Source organism: Musca autumnalis, unplaced genomic scaffold (assembly GCF_047663935.1).
Source record: "Musca autumnalis isolate F117 unplaced genomic scaffold, ASM4766393v1 scaffold_1, whole genome shotgun sequence".
NCBI classification, from domain to species: Eukaryota; Metazoa; Arthropoda; class Insecta; order Diptera; family Muscidae; genus Musca; species Musca autumnalis.
This window is the reverse complement of record NW_027411644.1, coordinates 31,318,523-31,345,128: the sequence shown is the minus strand read 5'-3', so window position 1 is coordinate 31,345,128 and position 26,606 is coordinate 31,318,523. Positions and strand designations below refer to the sequence as shown.

At 37.5% G+C, this 26,606-nt stretch overlaps 1 protein-coding gene across 2 annotated transcripts in view; it reads left to right on the top strand.

Annotated features, from left to right (window-relative positions):
• LOC141395282 (uncharacterized) overlaps positions 1-26,606 on the top strand; it is a 158,301-nt gene that overhangs the window by 56,498 nt on the left and 75,197 nt on the right. For both annotated transcript variants that reach the window (XM_073970946.1, XM_073970954.1), the window contains exon 2: positions 1,078-1,970. In XM_073970946.1, coding sequence (XP_073827047.1) covers positions 1,901-1,970 — 70 coding nt within the window. In that variant the 5' untranslated portion in view covers positions 1,078-1,900. The remainder of the gene's footprint in view (positions 1-1,077; positions 1,971-26,606) is intronic.

The window sequence follows — 26,606 nt, the reverse complement described above, 5'->3', positions numbered from 1 at the left end:
TCTACAGGCAACAGAAGAGTTCTAGGGCCGTCTGTAGGCAACAGAACACCTCTTGAGATCGTCTGTAGGCAACAGACGAGTTCTTGAGAAGACCTCATGGGGCTGTATATAGGCAACGAAGAACTCTCGAGGTCGTCTAATGGATACAGAAGAGTTCTTCAGGTCGTCTATAGGCAACCGAAAATCTCTTGAAGTCGTCAATAGGCAACAGAAACATTTTTGAGGTCGTCTATAGGCAACAGAAGAGTTCTTGGGCCGTCTATAGTTTACTGCAGACCTGTTGATGTCGTGTATAAAAAACAGAAAACTTCTTGCGGTCCTCTATAGGCAACAGGAAACCTCTTGAAGTCGTTTGTAAGGCAACAGAAGAGTTCTTGAGGTCGTCTATTGATAACACGACAGTTCTTTAGGTCGTCTATAGGCAACAGAAGACCTCATGAGGCTGTCTATAGGCAACGGAAGAGCTCTTGAGGTCGTCTAAAGGCACCAAACGACCTCTTGACATTGTCTATAGTAAACAAAAGATTTCTTGAAGTCGCCTATAGGCAACAGTCCAACAAGACGTGGTTTTTTAAACACATTTTGAAATGTGTTGTTTGCCACCAACCGACTTGACCTTTTCTGGTGAATGTTTTTCGTGCCTTCGGTAAACCTGAATTGAGAAAAACTACACAATACCGAAATGTTAACAAATGGATGTTGAACATAAATTATCCCGAAAATATTGTATTGCCCTGGGGTCAATTTCAAATATCCAAATTAGATATCATGTTAAGGTTCAACGAAATTACAACAAATTTTCCATTCATTGGTTTTCAAGAAGATTTCAAATGTTTAAAATGAACATGGGAAAAACATGGCTTTATTGAACTGCCAGCCAAGGCCCAAGAAGAAATTAACATAAAATATCCAACAATTTTTATCTATAACTGATGGCCATGATACGGTCCGATGGGTTGGGTCGCTTGATGATAATGACAAAAATTTACATAAAAAATGACTAACTAATTTGAAATTCATCATTGATGTAAATTTTGTTTTCATTTTTCTTCTCTCTTTCTCTGTCTCTCTTTGCAGGATATACCCAAGGACAATGACAATCAACAGCAATCTAAAAGCAATGGCCAGCTAAGAAAAAAGACGTAATCAAATGAAAATCAATATAAACAACAAATCAATTTAGAAAGAAACAAAAAGAAAAAAGAACAACAACAACAGTGGCTACCAGGAGGGCGAATAAAGATTCACATTAGCTGCAGCCAACAAACAACAGCATCCCACCCTTATAGGCTAGTGTAACCCTCATCTATAGTCCACCAGCATCAATCATGTGTGCCAACTGTCACAAACAGCAGCAGCAGCATTGGCCTTGTCTAACACAAATTCTCCCATTGAGTTGCTCACCAATCAACGCCTACTCCACAAACGTTGTTGTGTTGTTACAAAAATAAAACAACAACAACAACAGTGGAGAGACAGACAGCCACACAAGACTACAGGTCACAAATATCAACAACAACATCAACATCATAAAGGGAAACCAACCAGAACTTGGTGGTCATTTTTCTGGAAAAAATATTATGGAAGCATTTCACATAAAACCACAAACTCCCGTCGAGTCACCTCTAAGAACGGAATAAACGAATACGGAAAAGTTGTCGAACAGAAGCGAAACAGAGAAGGGCTCAAGGACTATATGCCTCACTAGCAGAGGAAATCTGCCACAATAGCAGTATTAAACAAGGCCTCCATCATCACCACCACCACCTGCAGCAAAACCAAAAACATTACCAAAAATATCACCACAGACAACAACAAGAAGAAGAACAACAACAGCAGCGACATCGACGTTATTACCCTCAGCATGATGAGAAGCTACAACAACACAAACATTTAAGTCATGACCACTGGACGTGTATTAATGATGACAATGCTGTTTGTAATTTCAATTGTGCTAACGGGGAATTCAGGTAAGCCACAGAGTCAAGTGATACTTTTTTACAGCAATCCCAGCACCCTCCCTCTTTTCACCAGTATTTGTTTTGAGTTACTTGCTTTCGTTCGTTCGTTTGGCCTTTCCAAGGCTATATTCCTTTTTTACCTTCAGGTATTTACATTTCAAAGGGAAACTATGACTGAGAAGAAGAAGAATCGGCTGAACCTTCACTCAATCAGGCAGGCAGTCAGCCAGTCACTCAGTCGTCCATACGCCCCACATATTTCCCGGTATTCCCTGGATGATGTCAATTTAAATTAACTTCAAAGCCAACAAGAAAATGGAATATGGCCATGACATGACACACAAAAAGGCCATAGGACATCCAGCCGGAGAGGGAGTAAACTTATCTGTCAACCATGGTTTCATGTTTACCTTTTTTCTTGGTATATGCCTACCACACACAGTTCCAGGTGTCATGAAGTACAAGAAAGAGGGAGTAGAATGTAAAGAGAAAGGCAAACCATCGGAAAACTACACTTGTGCTTCTTCTACTTCCTCTCCGTCGAAGTCGGTGTCATTCGCCACCGTCTTGCAAAGGATTTTGTCGAACTTACATTTAAAAGTCATTTACGCTTACCGGTAAAAGCAAGGAAGCATAACAATTTCCATCTAAGCTGTGTGAGGAAAGAAAACGGAATGGAAGTAGATAAAGGTTGCTTGGATGGTTGTTTGAATTTGATGACTGACTTTTATTTGACTTGGCGAGAGGAAAAAGGAAGATTTAAACTTGGTGGGATAATACTAGCACATGGAGATTACATACATATCCATTTCTTGGAATCAAGGGACCACAGGAGTCTTCTCTCAATCTATGGGCACAACTAAAGAAGTAAATGAATTGACAGATTTGTAACGTAAAGGAGTATCGCACTTCCGAGGTCATTTATAGGCACCATAGATTTCACAAGGTCATCAATAGGTAACTGAAGACCACTTGAGGCCGTCTATAGGCAACAGAAGACCTCTTGGGTTCATCTTTAGGAAACAGAAGACCTATTGAGGCCGGCTTTAGGCAACAGAGGACCTCTTGGGGTCGTCTTTAGGTAACAGAAGACTTCTTGAAGCCGTCTATATGCAACAGAAGACCTCTTGAGGCCATCTTTAGACAACAGCAGAACTCTTGAAGTCGTCTATAGCTAACATCATGACTTATGAGGTAGTCTATGGGCAACAAAAGACCTATTGAGGTTGTCTACGGGACCCCATGAGATCATCTATAGGCAACAATATACCTCTTGGGTTGCTCTATAGACAATATAAGACCTCATAAGGTCGTCATAGGGCAAGAGAAGATCTCTTGTGATAACCGTCGATCTCTTGAGGTCGTCCATTGACAACAGAAAACCTCTTGAGGCCGTCAATAGACAAATGAAGACCTCATAAGGTTGTCTATAGGCAAGAGACGATCTCTTGAAATCGCCCATGGACAACAGATGATCCCTTGAGTTCGTCTATTGACGTCAGAATAACTCATCTATAGACAACACTAGACTTTGTGAGGTCGTCTATAGACAACAGCAGACCTCTTGGGACCGTGTATAGACAATAGAAGACCTCATGAGGTCTTCTATAGGCAACAGAAGACTTTGTGAAGCCGTCTATAGGCAATAGAAGACCTCTTGAGGCCGTCTGTATTCCACAGAAGACCTCTTGCGGTTGCCTATAGGCAACAGATGACCTCGTGAGGCCGTCTGTAGACAACCAACGATCACTTGAGGTCATTTATAGACAACCTACGATCTCCTGAGGTCGTCTATTGCCAACAGAATAGCTCATGAGGTGACAGAAGACTTTATCTGGCTATCTTTAGGCAAGAGAAGGCCCCTCGAGGTAGTATGCAGACAACACAGTTTGGCGGTAGAATACGTCTTGGAGTCGCTTACAGCCAACAGAAGACCTCCTGAGTACGTCTGAAGACAACTGAACCTCTTATCAGGTCGTCTATAGGAAACAGAAAACCTCTTGAAGGCGTCTATAAACAACAGAATACCTCTTGAGGTCGTCTATAGAAAGCAGAAGATCTCATGAGGTCGTTTATTGGCAACAGAATACCTCATGAGGTCGTCTATAGGCAACAGAAGACTTTGTGAAGCCGTCTATAGGCAACAGAAGACCTCTTGAGGCCGTCTGTATTCTACAGAAGACCTCTTGCAGATGACCTCGTGAGGCCGTCTGCAGACAACCAGCGATCACTTGAGGTCTTCTATAGACAACCTACGATCTCTTGAGGTGGTCTATTGGCAACAGAATACCTCATAAGGCCATCTGTAGACAACAGAAGGCTTTTTCTGGCTATCTTTAGGCGACAGAAGACCTCTTGAGGTAGTCAACACAGGTTGGAGATAAACATCAAAAGACCTCTAGAACGCCTATAGGGGAAAGAAAACCTCATCACCAACCTCTTGAGGTTTTCCATAGACAACAGAAGACATCCTGAAGTCTTCTAGAGGAAACAGAATACCTCTTGGGGTCGCTTATAGCCACAGAAGACCTCATTAGATGTTCTATAGGCTACAGAAGACTTCTTGAGGTCGTCTATAGAAAACAGAAGACCTCATGAAGTTGTCTATAGGCAACAGAAGACCTCATGAGGTCGTCTATAGAAAGCAGAAGACCTCATGAGGTCGTCTATAGGCAAAAGAATACCTCTTGAGGCCGTGTGTATTCCACAGAAGACCTCTTGCGGTTGTCTATTGACAACAGAAGACCTCATGAGGTGGTCCATAGGCAACAGAAGACCTTGTGAGGCCGTCTATAGGCAACAGAAGACATCTTGAGGTTGCCTATAAGCAACGGAAGACATCGTGAGGCCGTCTGTACACAACTAACGATGAATTGAGGTCTTCTGTAGACAACCTACGATCTCCAGAGGTCGTCTATTGGCAACAGAATACCTCATGAAGTCATCTGTAGACAACAGAAGACTTTATCTGGTTATCTTTAGGTAACAGAAGGCCTCTTGAGGTAGCATGCAGACAACACAGGTTGACGATAGACATCAAAAGACCTCTAGAACACCTATAGGGGACAGAAAACCTCATCACCATCCTCTTGAGGTTTTTTGTAGACAACGAAGACATCCTGAAGTCTTCTAGAGGAAACAAAATACCTCTTGGTGGTCTGTAGGCTACAGAAGACCTCTTGAGTACGTTTGAAGACAACTGACCGCTTATCAGGTCGCCTATAGGAAACAGAATACCTTTTGAGGCCACCTGTATTCCGCAGAAGACCTCTTGAGGTTGCCTATAGGCAACAGAAGACCCCGTGAGGGCGTCTGTAGACAACCAACGATCACTCGAGGTCTTCTATAGACAACCCACGATCTCTTGAGGTGGTCTATAGGCAACAGAATACCTCATAAGGTCATCTGTAGACAACAGAAGACTTTATCTGGATATCTTTTGGAAACAGAAGACCTCTTAAGGCAGTATGCAGACAACACAGGTGGCCGATAGACATCAAAATACCTCTAGACAGAAAATCTCATCACCAACCTCTTGAGGTTTCATATAGACAACAGAAGACATCCTTAAGTTTTCTAGAGGAAACAGAATACCTCTTGGGGTCGCTTATAGCCAACAGAAGACCTCATTAGATGGTCTATAGGCTACAGAAGACTTCTTGAGGTCGTCTAGAGAAAACAGAAGACCTCATGAAGTTGTCTATAGGCAACAGAAGACCTCATGAGGTCGTTTATGAAGAACCTAAGACCTCATGAGGTCGTCTATAGGCAAAAGAATACCTCTTGAGGCCGTCTGTAGACAACCAACGAACACTTGTGGTCATCTGTATACACCCTACGATCTCCTGAGGTCGTCTATTGACAAGAGAGTATCTTATGAGGTCATCTGTAGATAACAGAAGACTTTATCTGGATATCTTTAGGCAACAGAAGGCCTCTTGAGGTAGTATGCAGACAACACAGGTTGCCGATTGAAGACAAAAGACCTCTAGAATGCCTATAGGGGACAGAAAACCTCATCACCATCCCCTTGAGGTTTTCCATAGAACACAGAAGATATCCTGAAGTCTTTTAGAGGAAACAGAATACATTTTGGGGTCGCTTATAGCCAACAGAAGACTTCATTAGATGGTCTATAGAAGACCTTCTGAGTACGTCTGAAGACAATTGAACCTCTTATCAGGTCGTCTATAGGAAACAGAAAACCTCTGGAAGCCGTATGTAAACAACAGAATACCTCTTGAGGTCGTCTAAAGAAAGCAGAGCATCTCATGAGGTCGTTTATTGACAACAGAAGACCTCTTGAGTCCGTCTGTATTCCACAGAAGACCTTTTGCGATGGCGACAGAATACCTCTTGAGGTCATCTGTAGTTAACAGAAGACTTTATCTGGATATCTTTATGCATCAGAAGGCCACTTGAGGTAGTATTAAGACAACATAGGTTGGCGATAGGCATCAAAAGACCTTTAGAACACCTATAGGGGACAGAACACTTCATCAGCAACCTCTTGAGGTTTCCTCTATACAACAGAATACATCCTGAAGTCTTCTGGAGGAAACAGAATACCTCTTGGGGTCGCTTATAGCCAACAGAAGACCTCATTAGATAGAGGTTGTCCGTAGAGGTCATCTATAGACAACTTACGATCTCCTGTGGTCGTCTATTGACAACAGAATACCTCATGGTTCATCTGTAGACAACAGAACACTTTATCTGTATATCTTTAGGTAACAGGAGGCCTCTTGAGGTAGTGTGCAGACAACACAGGTTGGCGATAGGCATCAAAAGACCTCTAGAACGCCTATAGGGGACAGATAACCGCATCACCAACCTCGTGAGGTCATCTATAGGCAACAGAAGACCTTACGAGGTCATCTATAGGCAACAGAAGACGTCCTGAGGTCGTCTATAGGCAACAGAAAGCTACCTTAAGTCGTCTATAGACAACAGAAAACGTCTTGAAGCCGTCTATAAACAACAGAAGCCGGCAAGAGGCCATCTGTAGGCAACAGAAGACCTTCTAAGGTCACAAATAGGCAACAGAAGACCTCTTGAGGGTGTCTAAAGACAACAGAATACTCTTGAGGTTGTATATAGGCAACGGAAGAAGATAACAGAAGACCTCTTGAGGCCCTCTATAGACAACAGGAGACCTATTGAAGTCGTTTTTATAGGAAGCAGTAAATCTCATAAGGTAGTCCATACGCAACAAAGGACCTCATGAGTTCGCCTATAGACAAGAGCAGACCTCTTCAGGTCGTCTATGGACAACAGAAGACCTCATGTGCTTGTCTAGAGGCAACAGAAGGCCTCTTGAGGCCATCTATAGGCAACGGAAGATCTCTTGAGACGGTCTATATTCAACAGAAAACCTCCTGAGGTCTTGTATAGACAACAGAAGACCTCTTGAAGGCAACAGAAGATCTCTTGAGGTCGCATATAGGCAACAGAAGACATCATGAGGTCTTCTATACGCAACAGAGGACCTCATGAAGTCATCTATAGGCAACAGAAGATCTCCTGACGTAGCCTATAGGCATCATCTATACAACATCCATAGGCCATCTATATACAATAGAAGACCCCTAGATATCATCTATAGACAGCAGAAGACCTTATGAGGCCTTATGTAGGCCACAGAAGACTTCTGAAGTCGTCTATACGCAACAGAAGATCTTTTGGGAAGGCCTATAGGCGAAAGAAGGAAACAGGAGATTATTTTGGCTATCTTTAGGCAACAGAATATCTCTTAAGATCGTCATTGGCAGCAGCAGACCTCTTGGAAGTACATATTGACAAAATAAGACGCCATGAGTTCCACTATAGGCCACAGAAGATTTTCTGAAGTCATCAATGGGAAACGAAAAACCCTTTACGGTCGTCTATAGCAAACAGAAAACCTCATTAGTCCTCACTAGGTCGTCTGTAGGCAACAGATGACACTTTAGACCGTTTGTGGATAACAGAAACCTCTTGAGGCCATCTTTAGACAATATAAGACCTCTTGTAGCGTAACTTCACGGCTAAAAGGGTTCTTATATTGCGTAGCACATCAAATATCCGCTTTAAATAACGTACGCACCTCTTCGGATCTGGTACTGCCACCCCGTTGAAGGTAACAGCCGTTCTATTACCCTGCTTTCCCGCACTTAAGAGTGATAAAGCAGTTGCTCACAATTTAGTCAATCCTACACCGACGTTTCATATTCAGAGATTGTAGCCAATTATGTGATAGTAGGTGCTTGACGGGCATTTTAAGAGTAAGTTTCCTAACTTTTGGGTCTTCAGGATCCGTACGTCCATAGAATGTCGTCAGCCCATAGAAGAGCTTTAGCAGATCTTTGGTCCATAGAAGACTGTTGGAAGGCCCTGTGTCCATAGAAAGTATTTTGTCCATGGAAGATATACAAAATACATTCAGTTCATAGGAGGACTTTTGTCTATGGAAGACCTTTAGGAGGTGGTCTTTTCATAGAATACCCTTTGAAGGTCTTCTGTCCAAGAAAGAAGCACAATATTTTACGGCATCTTTTCTACAACTCCCTTTGCGGAACTGGTACAATCTGGCTTTTGAGCAGTAGTTGTCAACATTGATTTTAGAGCTTGGTTTACTTTCCACATCGCATAAGCTGATTGAATATCTGACATTTAATCTACAAATCCATCTGCGGAACAGTATATACAGAAGACTTCCTTGGGTTCTCATATAGACCTCCTTAAGAGTTAAGAAGTGGGTGACGTAGGGGATGAATGATAGCAAGCAACGGTCTTGACCGACTTTAACATGGCAAAGCCCAGGATTTATCTTGGTCCCTCTTTCATCTCAAGTGGACACTGACCTCCCCGTGGTGTCACCTGGGGAACTGCCTTTAACACCCGTTAAAGGTAGTGAGCTAACATGTGCCGCGCGTTCACCCATAAGAACGTTAAAAACTTGGGTTTGGGCGTCGGGTTAGTAACCCTCCCCTAGAAAAAACATCCTACTATGAAAAAACAAAAGAAAAGAAAAACAAACCCCTCTAAAGTTGACGAACCCCGCAAACGTTTTAAGGACCATGATCTGCGAATCTGCACCTGGAATGTTCGCACTCTTTATAGAGAAGGTGCAGTCTTCGCATTGGCAGACGTACTTGAAAAGTACAAGGCCGATATTACTGCCATACAGGAAATACGATGGATTGGGAAAGGCGTCACAACAACACCTAAAGGTGACGCACTGTATTATAGCTGCCATGACGTAAAGCATGAGTTTGGTTGCGGATTCGTAGTTAGTCGGAGACTAAAACATCTGGTATCCAGCTTCACCCCAGTGAATGAAAGACTTGCTGCAATCCGAATAAAATCTAAATTCTTCAACATCAGCTTTATTTGCGCTCATGCTCCCACTGAAGAAAAGGACGAAGAGACCAAAGATATATTTTACGAGCGCTTAGAAGAAACATACGACAGTTGCCCTGCACATGACATTAACATCATTCTAGGCGATTTTAATGCCAAAATTGGAAAGGAGAATATCTTTGGCCCAACAGTCGTGAAATTCAGTCTCCACAGTGAAACATCTGACAATGGTATGAGGCTGATAGACTTTGCAGCTACAAAAAACATGGTAGTTAGCAGTACCAGATTTAATCATCTCGATATTCATAAGGGCACCTGGCTGTCTCCAGATCAAAGAACAAGTAATCAAATTGATCATGTTGTAATAGATGGAAGACATTCATCCAGCGTGTTGGATGTACGATCGTTCCGAGGCGCAAACATTGATTCGGACCACTACCTTGTTGCAGCAAAGGTACGTACCCGTCTAAACGTTGCAAATAAAGCACGAACAGACTCAACGCGGAAGTTGGACATCGATAGGCTACAAACACAACAGATAGCCACAGCATATTCCACTCAACTAGCCCAATTGCTTAACGCGAGCACTCCTTGTCCCGATAACATAACAACACAATGGCAACATATTGCCCACTCCATGCAAACAGCCGCAAAATCCATACTTGGATTCCAGAGACCTCCACAAAGGAATTCATGGTATGACCAGGAGTGTCGTGCTGCTACTGAAGAGAAAAATGCGGCATATAGAGCTACTTTACAATCAGTAGCAACGCGTAGCGCACGAGAGAGATATCGGGAGAAAAGGAGAGAAGAGAAACGTCTTTTCCGCAAGAAAAAGAGAGAAATGGAAAAGCGGGAGTGTGAAAAAATCGAGATGTACAGGAGCCAGAATGAAGTCCGAAAATTCTACCAAAGAGTGAAACATCAAACAGATGGCTTTGGTACAGGCACATCCTCCTGTAGAGACCAGCAAGGTAATCTGGTAACAGATACAGATAGCGTGCTCAGGATATGGAAGGAACATTTCTCCAATCTGCTGGTATCCAATAGTAGCGAAGACGATGATACCACAGATCCAATCCCAGAAGATGGTATAGAATGTATACCGCCCGGCCAAGATGAGGTAAAAACAGCAATCAACCGGCTGAAGAATAATAAAGCAGCAGGAGCCGATGGCTTACCAGCCGAGCTATTTAAAACCGGAGGCGACACGCTGATAAGGTGTATGCATCAGCTAGTTAGCACCATCTGGCAGGAAGAACGCGTACCCGACGATTGGAACCTGAGCATCCTATGTCCCGTCCACAAGAAAGGAGATAAGACTGTATGCTCCAACTATAGGGGGATATTGTGCGAACGACTAAAGCCAATGGTCAACGAAATAATTGGACCATACCAATGTGGCTTTAGACCTGGCAAGTCCACCATTGACCAGATATTTACCCTGCGGCAAATCCTAGATAAGACCCAAGAGATGCAGATCGACACATTTCACCTTTTTGTCGATTATAAAGTAGCATTCGACAGTCCACTCCGATCAAAGGTATTCCACGCAATGTCTGAATTTGGTATCCCCGCAAAGCTCATCCGGCTTTGTAATGACTTTAACTGATACTAGATCCTCAGTTAAAATTGGAAAGAACCTCTCCGAAGAATTTTGTACCAAAAGAGGTTTCAGACAAGGAGACAGCCTTTCGTGTGACCTATTCAACATTTTGCTGGAAAAGGTAATACGAGATGCAAATGTCAAAAGAAATGGCACAATTTACACCAATAGCCACATGTTACTTGCCTATGCTGATGACATAGACATCATGGGACGATCAGTAAAGGAAGTAACTGATACCTTTAGGAAGGTCGAAGCAGAATCTGCGAAAGTGGGTCTGGCGGTAAACGGCGAAAAGACCAAATTGATGGTGTCGACGCGCAAAGCGTCCATAGAGCTCGGACCAACTGTGGAAGTTGGTACCTACAATTTTGAGGTAGTTAAAGACTTCGTCTACCTCGGCACTGCCATAAACACAACAAACAACATCAGTTGTGAAATAAGAAGAAGAATTGTATTGGCCAACATATGCTACTATGGTCTAAGTAAGCAATTTAAAAACAAAGCCACATCTCGTCAAACAAAAATAACACTACACAAAACGCTGATACTACCCGTGCTAATGTATGGCTCTGAAGCATGGGTACTTGCGCAAGCAGATAAGGCAGTGCTTGGTGTGTTTGAGAGGAAAATTCTTCGAAAGATCTACGGGCCGATTTGCGTTGACGGTGAATATCGACGTCGTATGAACCACGAGCTCTATCAGCTATACAAAGACATGAATATAGTTTAACGTATCGAGATGCAACGATTGCGTTGGCTAGGCCATATCATGAGAATGAGCGATGATGAACCCGCTAAAAAGGCGTATGAATACATGCCACATGGCGGTGCACGCAGAATCAGCAGGCCTAAGCTTCGATGGAGCAAACAAGTGGATGAAGAAATGGAAAGGCGCGGTATTCCAAAAAGTCAAGCGAAAAACAGAGAGGAATGGAGATCTTTTCTTAGTTCGGTCTATGGAACAAATGTTCTGTAATGGGCCAACTAAGTAAGTAAGTAAGAGCTAAGAAGTATTATATGGATAGAAGCTCTCCTAAATGGGTCCTCCGTAGATAGAAATCTCATAAATAGAAGCGCTCATAAATCGGTCTTCTCAAATAGAATTCCTCCTAGAGGGGCCTTGTCTAGATACAAGGGGTATTTCATAGACAGAATATGTTTAAAAGGGGTCTTCTTTAGATGTAAGATCTCCATAAGGGGTATTCTAGAAGAAACCCTTTTAAGATGTCTTCCTATAGATTGGAGACTTTCTGAAGATGTCTACTATAGATAGGACACTTTTTAAAGGGGCTTTCTATAGACAGAAGACCTGCTAAAGAGGTATTCTAGAGATAGAGTACCTCCTACAGGGGTCCTCTCAGAGAAACCTTCTATAAACAGAACTTGCTATATTTAAGATACGTTTTAAATGAGTATTCTACAGATAAAATACTTTTTAAAGGGGTTTCTCTAGATAAAATGCCTCCTAAGGGATATTCTGTAGACAGAAGTTCTCCTTAGGTTGGTATCTGTAGATAAAAATACTCTTAAAGGGATTTTCTATACAAATAAGACATCCTGAAGGAGTTTTCTCCTGAAGATGTGTTCTACATACAGAAGACCGCCTGAAGGGGTCTTCGATACACCGGAGACCTACTGAAGGGGTCTTCTATATACCGAAAACCTCCTGAAGGAGCGTTCTATATACAGAAGATCTCCTGAAGGGGTCTTTTATATACAGAAAATCTCCTGAGGAGGTCTTCTATATACAGAAGACCTCCTGAAAAGTTCTTCTATATACAGAAGACCTCCTAAAGGGGTATTCCTTACGGAAGACTTCCCGAAGGGCTCTTCTATATACAGAAGACCTCCTGAAGTGGTTTTCTACAGAAGACCTCCTGAAGGGGTCTTGGTTTACTTTCCACATCGCATAAGCTGATTGAACATCTGTCACTTAATCTACAAATCCATCTGCGGAACCGTAGAATAGCCAGTGAACAGTTTTTGTAGTACTTTCTTTGTTCCGTCTTGTTATGCTTCGTATTATTTTTATTTGTGTGTATAATAACTAATAAATGCTGGCATGTTATTTATATATTACCGGCTGATCTTTATTCTGTAGACGGTATAATACCATGCTAACCCACCTTAGGTCAGACTTTGGGGTGTACACGCTCCCTATGTATGGGGAGTTGACCGCCTCGGTCGGCAGGGGCGGGTGTGAGAGGCGTTGGACCGAACGAAAAAAAACCTTTAGAGGTTCTCTGTCCATAGAAGGTCTTCTGTTCATGGACAGTTTTTCTCCTCTTATAGTCATAGGTTTTAGAGGTGCCAGCAAAACTTTTCTCACACTTAGGTTTTAGGTTTGAAAAATCTTAAAAGCAATGAACAATAGAAAATAATAGATTTTACTTTGCCCTTTATCGACCTAAACATTGAATCTATCCCATTTTTTTCTTCCTGCAACTGAAAAAATAGAAAAAAAATCAATTTCAATTTGCCCTCACCTTAAAGCAATAAATTCATACAAAACACCGAACCTTGGGGCGTATTGGTGTTGTTGTTTTATTTTACCAACCACCCGCCCGTCCGAAAGAAGCAAAATAAAACCAAAAACTAAATTAAATACCAATCATACGCCCTCCGGACCAAGTAGAGACGCTTCCAAATGATTGATTAGCTTGGAATTCTCAATTTCATTTCCTGTAGATTCTGTCTAACGGCATATTTACTTGCATTTGGATTAGGTTAGTGCGTTGGAAAAAAACGAGGAAGATAAGAAACAGAAAAAATTGGAAGACTAACACAACAAGAAACAAATGAAAAGATTTACAACATGACAAATGGCAGGCTGACAGCCTGGCAGGTAGTAGCAGCAATCCATCCATCCATCCACAGCAGCTCAGCCCCCATTTTTAATGGAGGAAATGTGTCTGTTTGGGAGGCGTTTTTTCCTCGCCGTATATTTGATTTTGTTTGATGCCATATTAAATTCTTGTCTTGTCTAAATTACAAAAATTCCTTTCGATTCATCCACTGATATGCCATGCCATGATTTGAAAAAAAAAGAACGAAAGAAAGAAGAATAAACATAAGGCCAGTCGTTCGTCCCCATGACATTTGTTTGAACTTTGTCAACGCCTTAAGTGTAACAAATATTTTTCTTCATTTTATTTTATTAATTCTTTGTGGCAGATATTGTAAATTGATATGGTATTTTCATTATTTTAATTTTCTTAAAAAAGGAAGTGTGAAGTCATCTTGGGTGGGTATAAGAAAGTGGTCTCAAAAAATATAAATTGTAATATCAAAAGCCACAAGATGATTTTTAATGATCATTGAATGTCAAAGAATCTTTCAATTGCAATTATTCAACGTATTTTTAAACAAAAATTGTATAAGTGTTAGTAATCGTGGATAGCTGCCGCGGTAAAATTTTAACTGTCTAGAACACATATGGTGGATACGCTGACAACGCTGCATCTTAATATTCGTTGGTGGCATAAATGGATTAGTAGTACCTAGAAAGGAGGTATGCTGTAGATAGAAGACTTTCTAAAGATAGAAGACCTCCTATGAGGATATTCTATAGATTTGATACCTGTCAATGGGTATTTTATAGACAGAAGTCCTCATAAAGAAGGTTTCTGTAGACAGAAGGCCTTCTAACGGAACTTCTGTGGATAGAAGCCCTCTTAAAGGGAGTTTCCTCCCAAGGTGTATTCTATAGACAGAAGGAACTCTAATTGAGTCTTCTAAACATAGTATACCTCCTAAAGGTTTCTCCTACGGACAGAAGAACACCTGAAAGCGTCTTATATAGATAGACGACTTCCTAAAGAGGTCTTCTATAGGTAGAAGACACAGAAAACTTCATAAAGGGGTCTATTGTATACAGAAGATCTTCTATGAGGGTCTTCTGCAGACAGAATACCTTCTAAGAGGGTTTTCTGTAGACAGAAAACCTTCTAAGGGGGTCTTCTTTACACAGAAGCATTTTATTCTATAAATAGAAAACTTCCTTGGGTTTTCAGTAGATAGTATAACTTCTTAAGGGTTCTCGTATAAACTTCCTTAACCCTTAAGAGGTATTATATGGATAGAAGCTCTCCTAAATGGGTCTTCCCTAGATAGAAATCTCCTAAATAGAAGTGCTCATAAATGGGTCTTCTCAAAAAGAATTACTCCTAGAGGGGTCTTCTCTGGATACAAGGGGCATTTCATAGACAGAATATGTTTCAAAATGGTCTTCGTTAGATATAAGATCTCCATAAGGGGTCTTCTAAAAGAAGCCCATTAAGATGTCCTCCTATAGACAGGGGCTTTCTGAAGATGTCTTCTATAGATAGGACACTTTTTAAAGAGACTTTCTAAAGACAGATGACCTGTTAAAGAGGTATTCTATAGATAGAGTACATCCTACAGGGGTCCTGTATAGATACGATGCCTCTCAGAAAAACTTTCTATAAACAGTAATTGCTATATTTTAAATACCTTTTAAATAGCAATTCTACAAATAAAAGACTTCCTAAAGGGGCTTTCTCTAATTTAAAGGCCTTCTAAGGGATATTCTGTAGACAGAAGTCCTCCTAAGTTGGGTATCTGTAGATAAAAATTCTCCTAGAGGGATTTTCTATATAAAGAAGACCTCCTCAAGGTGTCTTCTATATACAGAAGACCTCCTGAAGGGGTCTTCGATATACCGAAGATCCGCTGAAAGGATCTTCTATATACCGAAGACCTCCTGAAGGTGTCTTTAATATATACAGAAGACCACCTGAAGGGGTCTTCTATATACAGAACAAGTGAAGGGTCTTCTATATACAGAATACCTCTTGAGGGGTATTCAATATACAGAAGATCTCCTGAAGGTGTCTTCTGTGTACAGAAGATCTCCTGAAAGGATATTCTGTGTACAGAAGGGTTTTCTGGCCCTTCAGAAGACCTTTTAAGGGGGTTTCTCTAGATAGAAGGCCTCCTAGGGGATATTCTGTAGACAGAAGTCCTCCTAAGTTGGGTATCTGTAGATAAAAATACTCTTAAAGGCATTTTCTATTTACAGAAGACCTCCTGAAGAAGTTTTCTATATACAGAAGACCTCCTAAAAATTTCTTCTATATACAGAAGACCTCCTGAAGGGGTCTTCGATATAGAGAAGACCTCCTGAGGGGGTCTTCTATATACAGAAGACCTCCTGAAGGGGCCTTCTATATACAGAAGACCTCCTGAAGGGGCCTTCTATATACAGAAAATCTCCTGAAAGGGTCTTCTATATACAAAAGACCTCCTGAAAGGGTCTTCTATATACAGAAGACCTCCTAAAGGGGTATTCGATATACCGAAGACCACCTGAAGGGGTCTTATATACCGAAGACCTCCTGAAAACGTCTTCTTTATACCGGAAACCTCCTGAAGGCGTCTTCTGTATACAGAAGACCTCCTGAAGGGGTCTTCTATATACAGAAGACCTCTTGAAGGGGTATTCTATTTACAGAAGATCTCCGTCTCTGTACAGAAGACCTTATAAAGGGGTATACTATATACAGAAGACCACCTGAAGGGGTCTTCTATATAGAGAAGACCTCATGAAGGGGTTTTCTATATACACAAGACCTCCTGAAAGGGTCTTCTATAAGAGAAGAACTCTACTATATACTGAAGACCTCCTGAAGAGGTCTTCTATATACCGAAACCCTCCTGAAGGGGTCTTCTATATACAGAAGTCCTCTTGCAGAAGACTTTTAAGGCGTCTTATATATATATATATATATATATATATATATATATATATATATATATATATATATAGACGACCTCTTGAAGGGCTTTTATATACACAGAATACCACCTGAAGGGGTCTTCTATATACTGAAGACCTCCTGAAGGGGTTTTCTATTTACAGAAGATCTCCGTCTCTGTACAGAAGACCTTATAAAGGGGTATACTATATACAGAAGACCACCTGAAGGGGTCTTCTATATACAGAAGACCACATGAAGTGGTCTTCTATATGGAGAAGACCTCATGAAGGGGTTTTTAAGAGAAGAACTCCTGAAAGGGTCTTCTATATACTGAAGACCTCTTGAAGGCGTCTTCGGTATACCCGAGACCACCTTAAGGGGTCTTCCATATACCGAAGACCCCTGAAGGTGTCTTCTGTATACCGAAACCCTCCTGAAGGGGTCTTCTATATACAGAAGTCCTCTTGAAGAGGTCTTCTGTGTACAGAGGACCTTTTAAGGCGTCTTATATATATAGAAGACCTCCTGAAGGGCTCTTATATATATAGAAGACCTCCCGAAGGGGTCTTCTATATACCGAAGACCTCCTGAAGGGGTCTTCTATATACGGAAAACCTCCTGAAGGGATCTTCTATATACAGAAAACCTCTTGAAGGGGTCTTCTATATATAGAAGACCTCCTGAAGGGGTCTTTTATATACAGAAGACCTCCTGTAGGTGTCTTCTATATACAGAAGACCTCCTGAAGGGTCCTTCTATATACAGAAGACCTCACGAAGGGGTCTTCTATATACACAAGACCTCATGAATGGGTCTTCTATATACAGAAGACCTCCTAAAGGGGTCTTCTATGTACAGAAGACCTCCTGAAGGGGTCTTCTATATACAGAAGGCCTCCGGAAGGGGTCTTCTATATACCGGAGACCTTCTAAAGGGGTCTTCTATATACAGAAGGCCTCCTAAAGGGGTCTTCTACATACAGACTTCCTGAAGGGGCCTTCTATATACAGAAGACTTCCTAAAGGTGTCTTCTACATACAGACTTCCTGAAGGGGCCTTCTATATACAGAAGACTTCCTAAAGGTGTTTTCTATATACAGAAGACCTCCTGAGGGGGTCTTCTATTTACAGAAAACCTCCTGAAGGGGTCTTCTATATACAGAAGACCTCTTGAAGGGGTCTTCTATATACAGAAGACCTCCTGAAGGTGTCTTCTATGCATTCAAGACCTCCTGAGGGGGTCTTCGGTACACCGAAGGTCACCTTAAGGCCACCTGAGGGGGTCTTCTATATACAGAAGACCTCCTGAAGGGTTATTCTATATGCAGAAGACCTCCTGCATGGGGTCTTCTTTATACAGATGACCTCCTGAGGGGGTTTTCTATAGACAGAAATCCTCCTGAATGGGTCTTCTATATACAGAACACCTCTGGAAGAAGTCTTCTATATAGAGAAGACCTCCTGAAGGGGTCTTTTATATACAGAAAACCTCCTGAAGGGGTCTTCTATATACAGAAGACCTCATGAATGGGTCTTCTATATAGAGAAGACCTCCTGAAGGGGTATACTATACACAGAAGACCTCCTAAAGGGGTTTTCTATATACATAAGACCTCCTGAAGGGGTCTTCTTTATACAGAAGACATCCTGAATGGGTCTTCTATATAGGGAAGACCTCCTGAAGGGGTCTACTATATACAGAAGAAATCCTGAAGGGGTCTTCTATATACAGAAGACCTCATGAAGGGGTCTTCTATATACAGAAGACCTCATGAAGGGATCTTCTATATACAGAGGACCCTCTGAAAGCGTATTCTATATACAGAAGACCTGAAGGGGTCTTCTATATACAGAAGACCTCCTGAATGGGTCTTCTATATACAGAAGACCTCCTGAATGGGTCTTCTATATAGGGAAGACCTCCTGAAGGGGTCTACTATATACAGAAGACCTCCTAAAGGGGTCTTCTATATACAGAAGACTTCCTAAAGGGGTATTCTATATACAGAAAACTTCCTAAAGGGGTCTTCTATTTACAGAAGACTTCCTAAAGGGGTCTTCTGTATACAGATGACCTCCTGAAAGGGTCTTCTATATACAGAAGAACTCCTGAAAGAGTCTTCTATAAGAGAAGAACTCTTGAAAAGGTCTTCTATATACTGAAGACTTCCTGAAGGGGTCTTCTTTATACCGAAACCCTCCTGAAGGGGTCTTCTATATACAGAAGTTCTCTTGAAGAGGTATTCTGTATACAGAGGACCTTTTAAGGGGTCTCATATATACAAGACCTCTTCAGGAGGTCTTCTATTACATTACATCTCCTGAAGGGGTCTTCGATATACCGAAGACCACCTGAAGGGGTTTTATATACCGAAGACCTCCTGAAAGGGTATTCTTTATACAGAGGGCCCTCTGAAGGCGTATTCAATATACAGAAGACCTCCGGAAGGTGTCTTCTATAAACAGAAGACCTCCTGAAGGGCTCTTCTATATACAGAACACATCCTTAGTCCTCTTGAGAATGTCTCATATAGATAGAAGACCACCAGAAAGGATCTTCTATATACAGAACTCCTCCAGAAGGAGTCTTCTATAGAATGTGTTTTTTTGGAGATAGTAGACCTCTTAAAAGGGTCTTCTACAGACAGAAGTCCTTCTAATTAAATCTTCGATAGAAAACCACCTTAAGGCGGTTTCCTTATGTAGAAGCCATCCCGTAAAATCTTGTATCTTCTCTTCTTCTATAGAGGAGTTTTCTATAGATAAATGACCTCATAAAGGGATAATCTAGATGTACAAAAGCTATGGTGCTTAAGGTCCTTGCTGAGGCAATTTTATAAAGGACGGAAAGGGGAACATTTCAATAAAAGCTTTAGTACACCCTTAAAGTTAATACATTCTGTTTGGATGAACCAATATGTCATACCTTAAAAGACCAGTAGTTATTATCTTATGTCATCTTAAAGATAGGTCATCTTCCCAAAGAAAACTACCAAGTCTTTCAATAGGTCTTCTTATAGAAGACCACTATGTTTTCTCAGGAAAGTACCATAGGACATCTCATAGGAAATCGTTAGTCTACCCACAGATGCCAGTCATTTTCTCATAGGAGACCTCTAGTTCTAATCATAGAAGATTACTTGGTGTTCTAATGGACAACTGCCATAGAAGACCACTGGGTTTTCTCATAGGAGACCCATCATCTTCCCATAAAAGATAACTAGGTCTTCACAAAGAAGAGCGGTAGATCTTCTCAAGGAAGATCGATAGGACATCACACAGAAGATCCTTTGTCTTCTCAAAGCTGACCAATATGTTTTCTAATAGAAGAGCACGTGGTATTCTCATTAAAGACCTTTATGTCTTATCGTAGAAGACCATTAATAGGTGTTCCCATTAGGTTTTCTCATTAAAACCCATTATTTATTTTCGTAGGAAATAAGAATGTCCATGTGCATGTGTTCTATGTGCAGACCCATAGAACGTCAATAGCATTTCCTTTAGGTGCTTACATAGAAAACCAATAAAAGACCAATAGGTCTTCTTTTAAAAAAAGAATGGACGTGTCAGGGTTCTGATAGAATGCCAATAGGGTTTTTATTTTAGCACCATAGGTCTCCCCATAGAAGACCCATACATCTTCTCATAAAGGACAAGATATTCTTCACATAGAATTCTAATGGATGTTCCTATGTATGACAATTAGGTCTCCCCATAGAAGTTCTTTAGGTTTTTGATAAGTACCCAATGGGTTTGTAGGCTAAAGAGATTTTTTCATGGAAGACAAAACGGTGCGTTATTAATCCTCTTATGAGTTCTTTTCATAGAAGACGAAAATATTGTCTGATAGATCATCCACCAATGTTACAGTTTAGAAGTTTTTTTTGTTAGGAGAACTTTGTACGGCCTTCTTTTATATTCCGCTCTATGCAACGTTATCCATTATCTTTTTATTTTACTCTGCACATCTTTGCGTATGATTATTGTCACAACTCATACGCTCCCCAAAACTTACTAAGGAAACTGTGGCCAAATGAAATGGTCCCATTTCTAGAATTTATTTTTCTCCTATCTCATATTTCGGAAAAAAATTAATTAAACGAACCTATTATTTATATTACCCTCTAGCATTTCTTCGCTTCTTGCCTCCCCCCCCCATGAAACAAAATCAGTTATCTGCCTAAGTGATACATCAGCAATCTCAATAAAGAAAAACAAACATACATATATATTTATATGTGACATATTCATAATCATGTGAAATAAGTTATCTCTCCCATTTGAACACATCGACATAAATATTTCATATTTCAAATCAGAAACAATCTTCAATTATGCAACGTTTGCAACTTTATTACCCACTTCATACGCTTCCCACGTTAGTGTCCAATGTGGATGGAATCCTATATCAATAAATTGGTAATGGTGATGATAAATGACCGAAAGAGCAAAATGAAAATAAAACAAAATTCCAAGGTCCACAAATTTTGAGATACTATCGACTCTGAATGGTAGAGAGTGGCCTGAAAAAGGATTATGTGTTTCGGCATTTCTTATTGTGCTTTCGGAAGCCACACACATACGTGTATGTTCATGCATCCCAATTTCCATGGTTGGGAAAATATGTATTTTCATTTGTCCCCTATCAAAATTTCTCCTGGGTAATCTTGTACATATGTAGGGGTCCCCAGACCATCATTTGCTGGTGTTGCAACGTGGTGCACATACCATTTTTTGTTTTTGGTGTTGCCAAAGATGACAATACAATAAATTTCATGGTATTCCTTTGAAAAGGGGTTGGTGCTGAATGAAGAACAAGGAAAATGGTAGGAGAAAAACAAATTACAAGGGATCGAGATAATAAAACAAATTTTCACAGAGAAAAGCGAGAGAAAAAAAAACTAAAAAAATATTGGCCATTTTTCCAATTGTTCGCCACGAAAAGGATGCAGACAAGGCAAGGACGACTTTTGTTGTGACAACAACGAATGTTTTTGTAGCTGCTGCTCAGACACAGAAAGGTCCTGTGTTATAACGAAATAAAGAAAACAAAAACAGAAGAAGAAAAAGAAAAACACAATTTATGGATGCCTGAATAAACATGATATACAAAAAAAAAAAATGAAATATTGATGAAAAAGAAAGTCCAATGTTTTTTTTCATTTCTTTTCTTTTATTGCAAGAATAAGAAATCAAATATGAAACAAAAATAAAAAAATGTTCCTCACCAAATAAACTGACAAAGAAATGGCTAGTGAGGGGTAAGAGAAAAATGATGGCTTGCAAATTCCTTTAATAAATGACCGATGTTCATGGGCAAGAAGCCCAAGGCAACAGAAAACAAATGCCTCCAAAAAGACGACTGTCTCAAAATCGGCATTCAGTAGCCAACAATAGAACATCAAGCTCAGATGGTCTTTATGTCTCAGGGTTGTAACTCTCACACAAGGGTAAAAGATAAACAGTTGAATAAAGGGGAGGGTATTTTTTGCAAATGAGATGCTATATTTTTAGTTTAGGTTACAGAATTTAAAGACGTCCTTAAAAATCAAATATTTGTTAAACATCTGGAAATCCTTTAAAAATTATCCCTTAAAAATTTAAAAATCCACGTATTTGAAAAAATATTTTACAAAAAATTTACGTATTTGAAAAAATACTTTTTTAAAAATCCGCGTAATTAAAAAAAATTTTCTAAAAATTACCGTACTTAAAAATATTTTTTAGGAATCCACGTACTTGAAAAAATATTTTTGAAAAATCCACGAACTTGAAAAAATATTTTTAAAAAATCCACGTACTTGAAAAAAATATTTTTTAAAAATCCAGTTACTTGTTAAAAATATTTTTTTTAAATCCACGTACTTTAAAAAAATATCTTTTAGAAATCCACGTTCTTAAAAAATATTTTTTAAAAATCCAAGTACTTGTAATTTTTTTTTAAAAAATATTTTTTAGAAATCCACGTACTTGAAAAGCTGTTTTTTTTAAAATCCAAGTACTTGAAAAAATATTTAGAGGTCCCTTAAAAATCCACGCTTTTTAGTATGGAGGTCCTTGAAAAATATTTTTTTTTAAATGCACGCTTTTTGGAATGGAGGTCCCTAAAAATATTTTTTGAAAATCCACGTTTTTTAGTATGGAGGTCCTTGAAAAATATTTTTTTTTAAATGCACGCTTTTTGGAATGGAGGTCCCTAAAAATATTTTTTGAAAATCCACGTTTTTTTCGTAAAGATGTCGTTGAAAAATACGTATACATATATATTTTTTTAAAAATCCACGTTCTTAAAAAATATTTTTTAAAATTTCACGCACTTAAAAAATAATTTTTTAAAAATCCACGTACTTAAAAAAATATTTTAAAAAAAATATTCCAAAAAAATCCACGCTTGTTTAAGGTTGATTGTCCTTGAAATATTATGCCTTTAAAATTTAAAAATCCAGGTATTTGAAAAAATATTTTTAAAAATCCACGTAATTGAAAAATTTTTTTTAAAAATCCAAGTACTTGAAAAAAATTTTTAAAAGTCCAGGTACTTGAAAAAATGTTTTTTAAAAATCCACGTACTTAAAAAAATAAAATTTTTTAAATCCGCGTACTTGAAAAAATGTTTTTTAAAAATCCACGTACTTAAAAAAATAAAATTTTTTAAATCCGCGTACTTGAAAAAATGTTTTTTAAAAATCCACGTACTTGAAAAAATATAATTTTTTAAATCCGCGTACTTGAAAAAATATCTTTAAGATATCCATGTTCTTTAAAAATATTTTTTAAAAATCCACGTACTTGAAAAAATATAATTTTTTAAATCCGCGTTCTTGAAAAAATGTCTTTAAGAAATCCATGTTCTTAAAAAATATTTTTTAAGAAGTCACGTACTTGAAAAATTATTTTTTAAAAATCCACGTCCTTGAAAAAATGTTTTTTTTTATAAATTCACGTCCTTGAAAAAATATATATTTTTTAAATCCACGTTATTGAAAAATATTTTTTTTAAATCTACGTCTTAAAAAAATACATTTTTTTAAATCCAAGTCCTTGAAAATCTATTTTTTAAAAATCCACGTACTTGAACAAATATGTTTTAAAATCCAACTACTAGAAAAAATATTTTTTAAAAATCCAGGCACTTGAAAAATATTTTTAAAAATCCACATACTTTTAATTTTTTTACATCCACTTTAAAATTTTTTAAATATCCACGTACTTGAAAAAATATTTTTTAAAAATGCACGTACTTGAAAAAATATTTTTTAAAATCCACGTACTAGACAAAATATTTTTTAAAATCCACGTACTAAAAAAAATATTTTTTAAAAATCCAGGTACTTGAACAAATATTTTTTAAACATGCACGTACTTGAAAAAATATTTTTTGAAAATGCACGTACTAGAAAAAATATTTTTAAAAAATCCAGGTACTTGAAAAAATATTTTTCAAAAATCCAGGTACTTGAAAAAATATTTTCTAAAAATCCAGGTACTTGAAAAAATATTTTTAAAAAATCCACGTACTTGAAAAAATATTTTTAAAAAATCCACGTACTTGAAAAAATATTTTTAAAAATCCACGTACTTGAAAAAATATGTTTTAAAAATCCACGTAGTTGAAAAAATATTTTTTAAAAATCCACGTACTTGAAAAAATATTTTTAAAAAATCCACGTACTTGAAAAATATTTTTAAAAAATCCACGTACTTGAAAAAATATTTTTAAAAAATCCACGTACTTGAAAAAATATTTTTTAAAAATCCAGGTACTTGAAAAAATATTTTTAAAAAATACACGTACTTGAAAAAATATTTTTAAAAAATCCAGGTATTTGAAAAACTATTTTTAAAAAATCCAGGTATTTGAAAAACTATTTTTAAAAAATCCACGTACTCGAAAAAATATTTTTAAAAAAATCCTCGTACTTGAAAAAATATTTTTAAAAAAATCCTCGTACTTGAAAAAATATTTTTAAAAAATCCACGTACTTGAAAAAATATTTTTCAAAAATACACGTACTTGAAAAAATATTTTTAAAAAATCCAGGTACTTGAAAAAATATTTTTCAGAAATCCAGTTACTTGAAAAAATATTTTTCAGAAATCCAGGTACTTGAAAAAATATTTTCTAAAAATCCAGGTACTTGAAAAAATATTTTCTAAAAATCCAGGTACTTGAAAAATATTTTTAAAAAATCCACGTACTTGAAAAATTATTTTTTAAAAAATCCACGTACTTGAAAAAATATTTAAAAAAAAATCCACGTACTTGAAAAAATATTTTTAAAAAATCCAGGTACTTGAAAAAATATTTTTAAAAAATCCACGTACTTGAAAAAATATTTTTAAAAAATCCACGTCTTGCAAAAATATTTTTTAAAAATCCACGTACTTGAAGAAAATATCCACGTAGTTAAAAAAATATTTTTTTTAAATCCACTTAAAAAAATATTTTTTAAAAATCCACGTACTTAAAAAAATATTTTTTTTTAAATCCACGTACTTGAAAAAATATTTCTTAAAAATTCACGTACTTGTAAGAATATTTTTTTTTAACCCACGTACTTGAAAAAATATTTTTTTTAAAAATCCACGTCTTGAAAAAATATTTTTTAAAAATCTACGAACTTAAAAAAGTATTTTTTTAAAATCCACGTCCTTGATAAAATATTTTTTTAAAATCCACGTCCTTGAAAAAATATTTTTTAAAAATCCACGTACTTGAAAAAATATTTTTAAAAAATCCAAGTACTTGAAAAAATATTTTTAAAAAATCCACTTACTTGAAAAAATATTTTTAAAAAATCCACGTACTTGAAAAAATATTTTTAAAAAATCCACGTACTTGAAAAAATATTTTTAAAAAATCCACGTACTAGAAAAAATATTTTTTATGAATCCATGTACTTGAAAAATATTTTTTATGAATCCATGTACTTGAAAAATATGTTTTTTAAATCCACGTACTTCAAAAACTATTTTTTAAAAATCCACGTACCTGAAAAACTATTTTTTAAAAATCCAGGTACTTAAAATATATCTTTTAAAAATCCACGTACTTGAAAAATATTTTTTTAAAATCCACGTGCTTGAAAAAATTTTTTTTAACTATCCACGTACTTGCAAAAATATTTTTTAAAAACCCACGTACTTGAAAAAACATTTTTTGTAAAATCCACGTACTTGAAAAAATATTTTTTAAAAATCCACGTACTTGAAAAAATATTTTTTGTAAAATCCACGAACTTGAAAAAATATTTCTTAAAAATCCACGTATTTAATAAAATATTTTTTTTTTAAATCCACGTACTTAATAGAATATTTTTTTTTAAAATCCACGTACTTAATAAAATATTTTTTTTTTAAAATCCACGTACTTGAATTTTTTTTTTTTAAATTGACGTCCTTGATTTTTTTTTAAATTGACGTCCTTGATTTTTTTTTAAATTGACGTCCTTGAAAAACATTTTTAAGAATCCACGTCCTCAAAAATATATTTTCTAAAAATCCACGTACATGAAAAAATATTTTTTAAAAATCCACGTACATGAAAAATTTTTTTTTAAAAATCCACGTCCTTGAAATTTGTTTTTAAAAATCCACGTCCTTGAAAAACAAAACTTTTACATACAGGTCCTTGAATTTTTTTTAAATCCACTTAAAACAAATATTTTTTAAAAATCGAAGTCCCTGAAAAAATATTTTCTAAAAATCCACGTACTTGAAAAAAATATTTTTTAAAAATCTGCGTCCTTGAATTTTTTTTAAATACACGTCCTTGAGAAAATAATTTTTAAGAATCTAGGTTCTTGAAAAAATAATTTTTAAGAATCTAGGTGCTTGAAAAAATAATTTTTATGAATCCAGGTCCTTGAAAAAATATTTTGTAAAAATCCAATTCGTTGAAATAATATTTTTTTTTAAATCCACGTCATTGAAAAAATATTTTTTTTTAAATCCACGTCCAAGACCTTGAAAAAA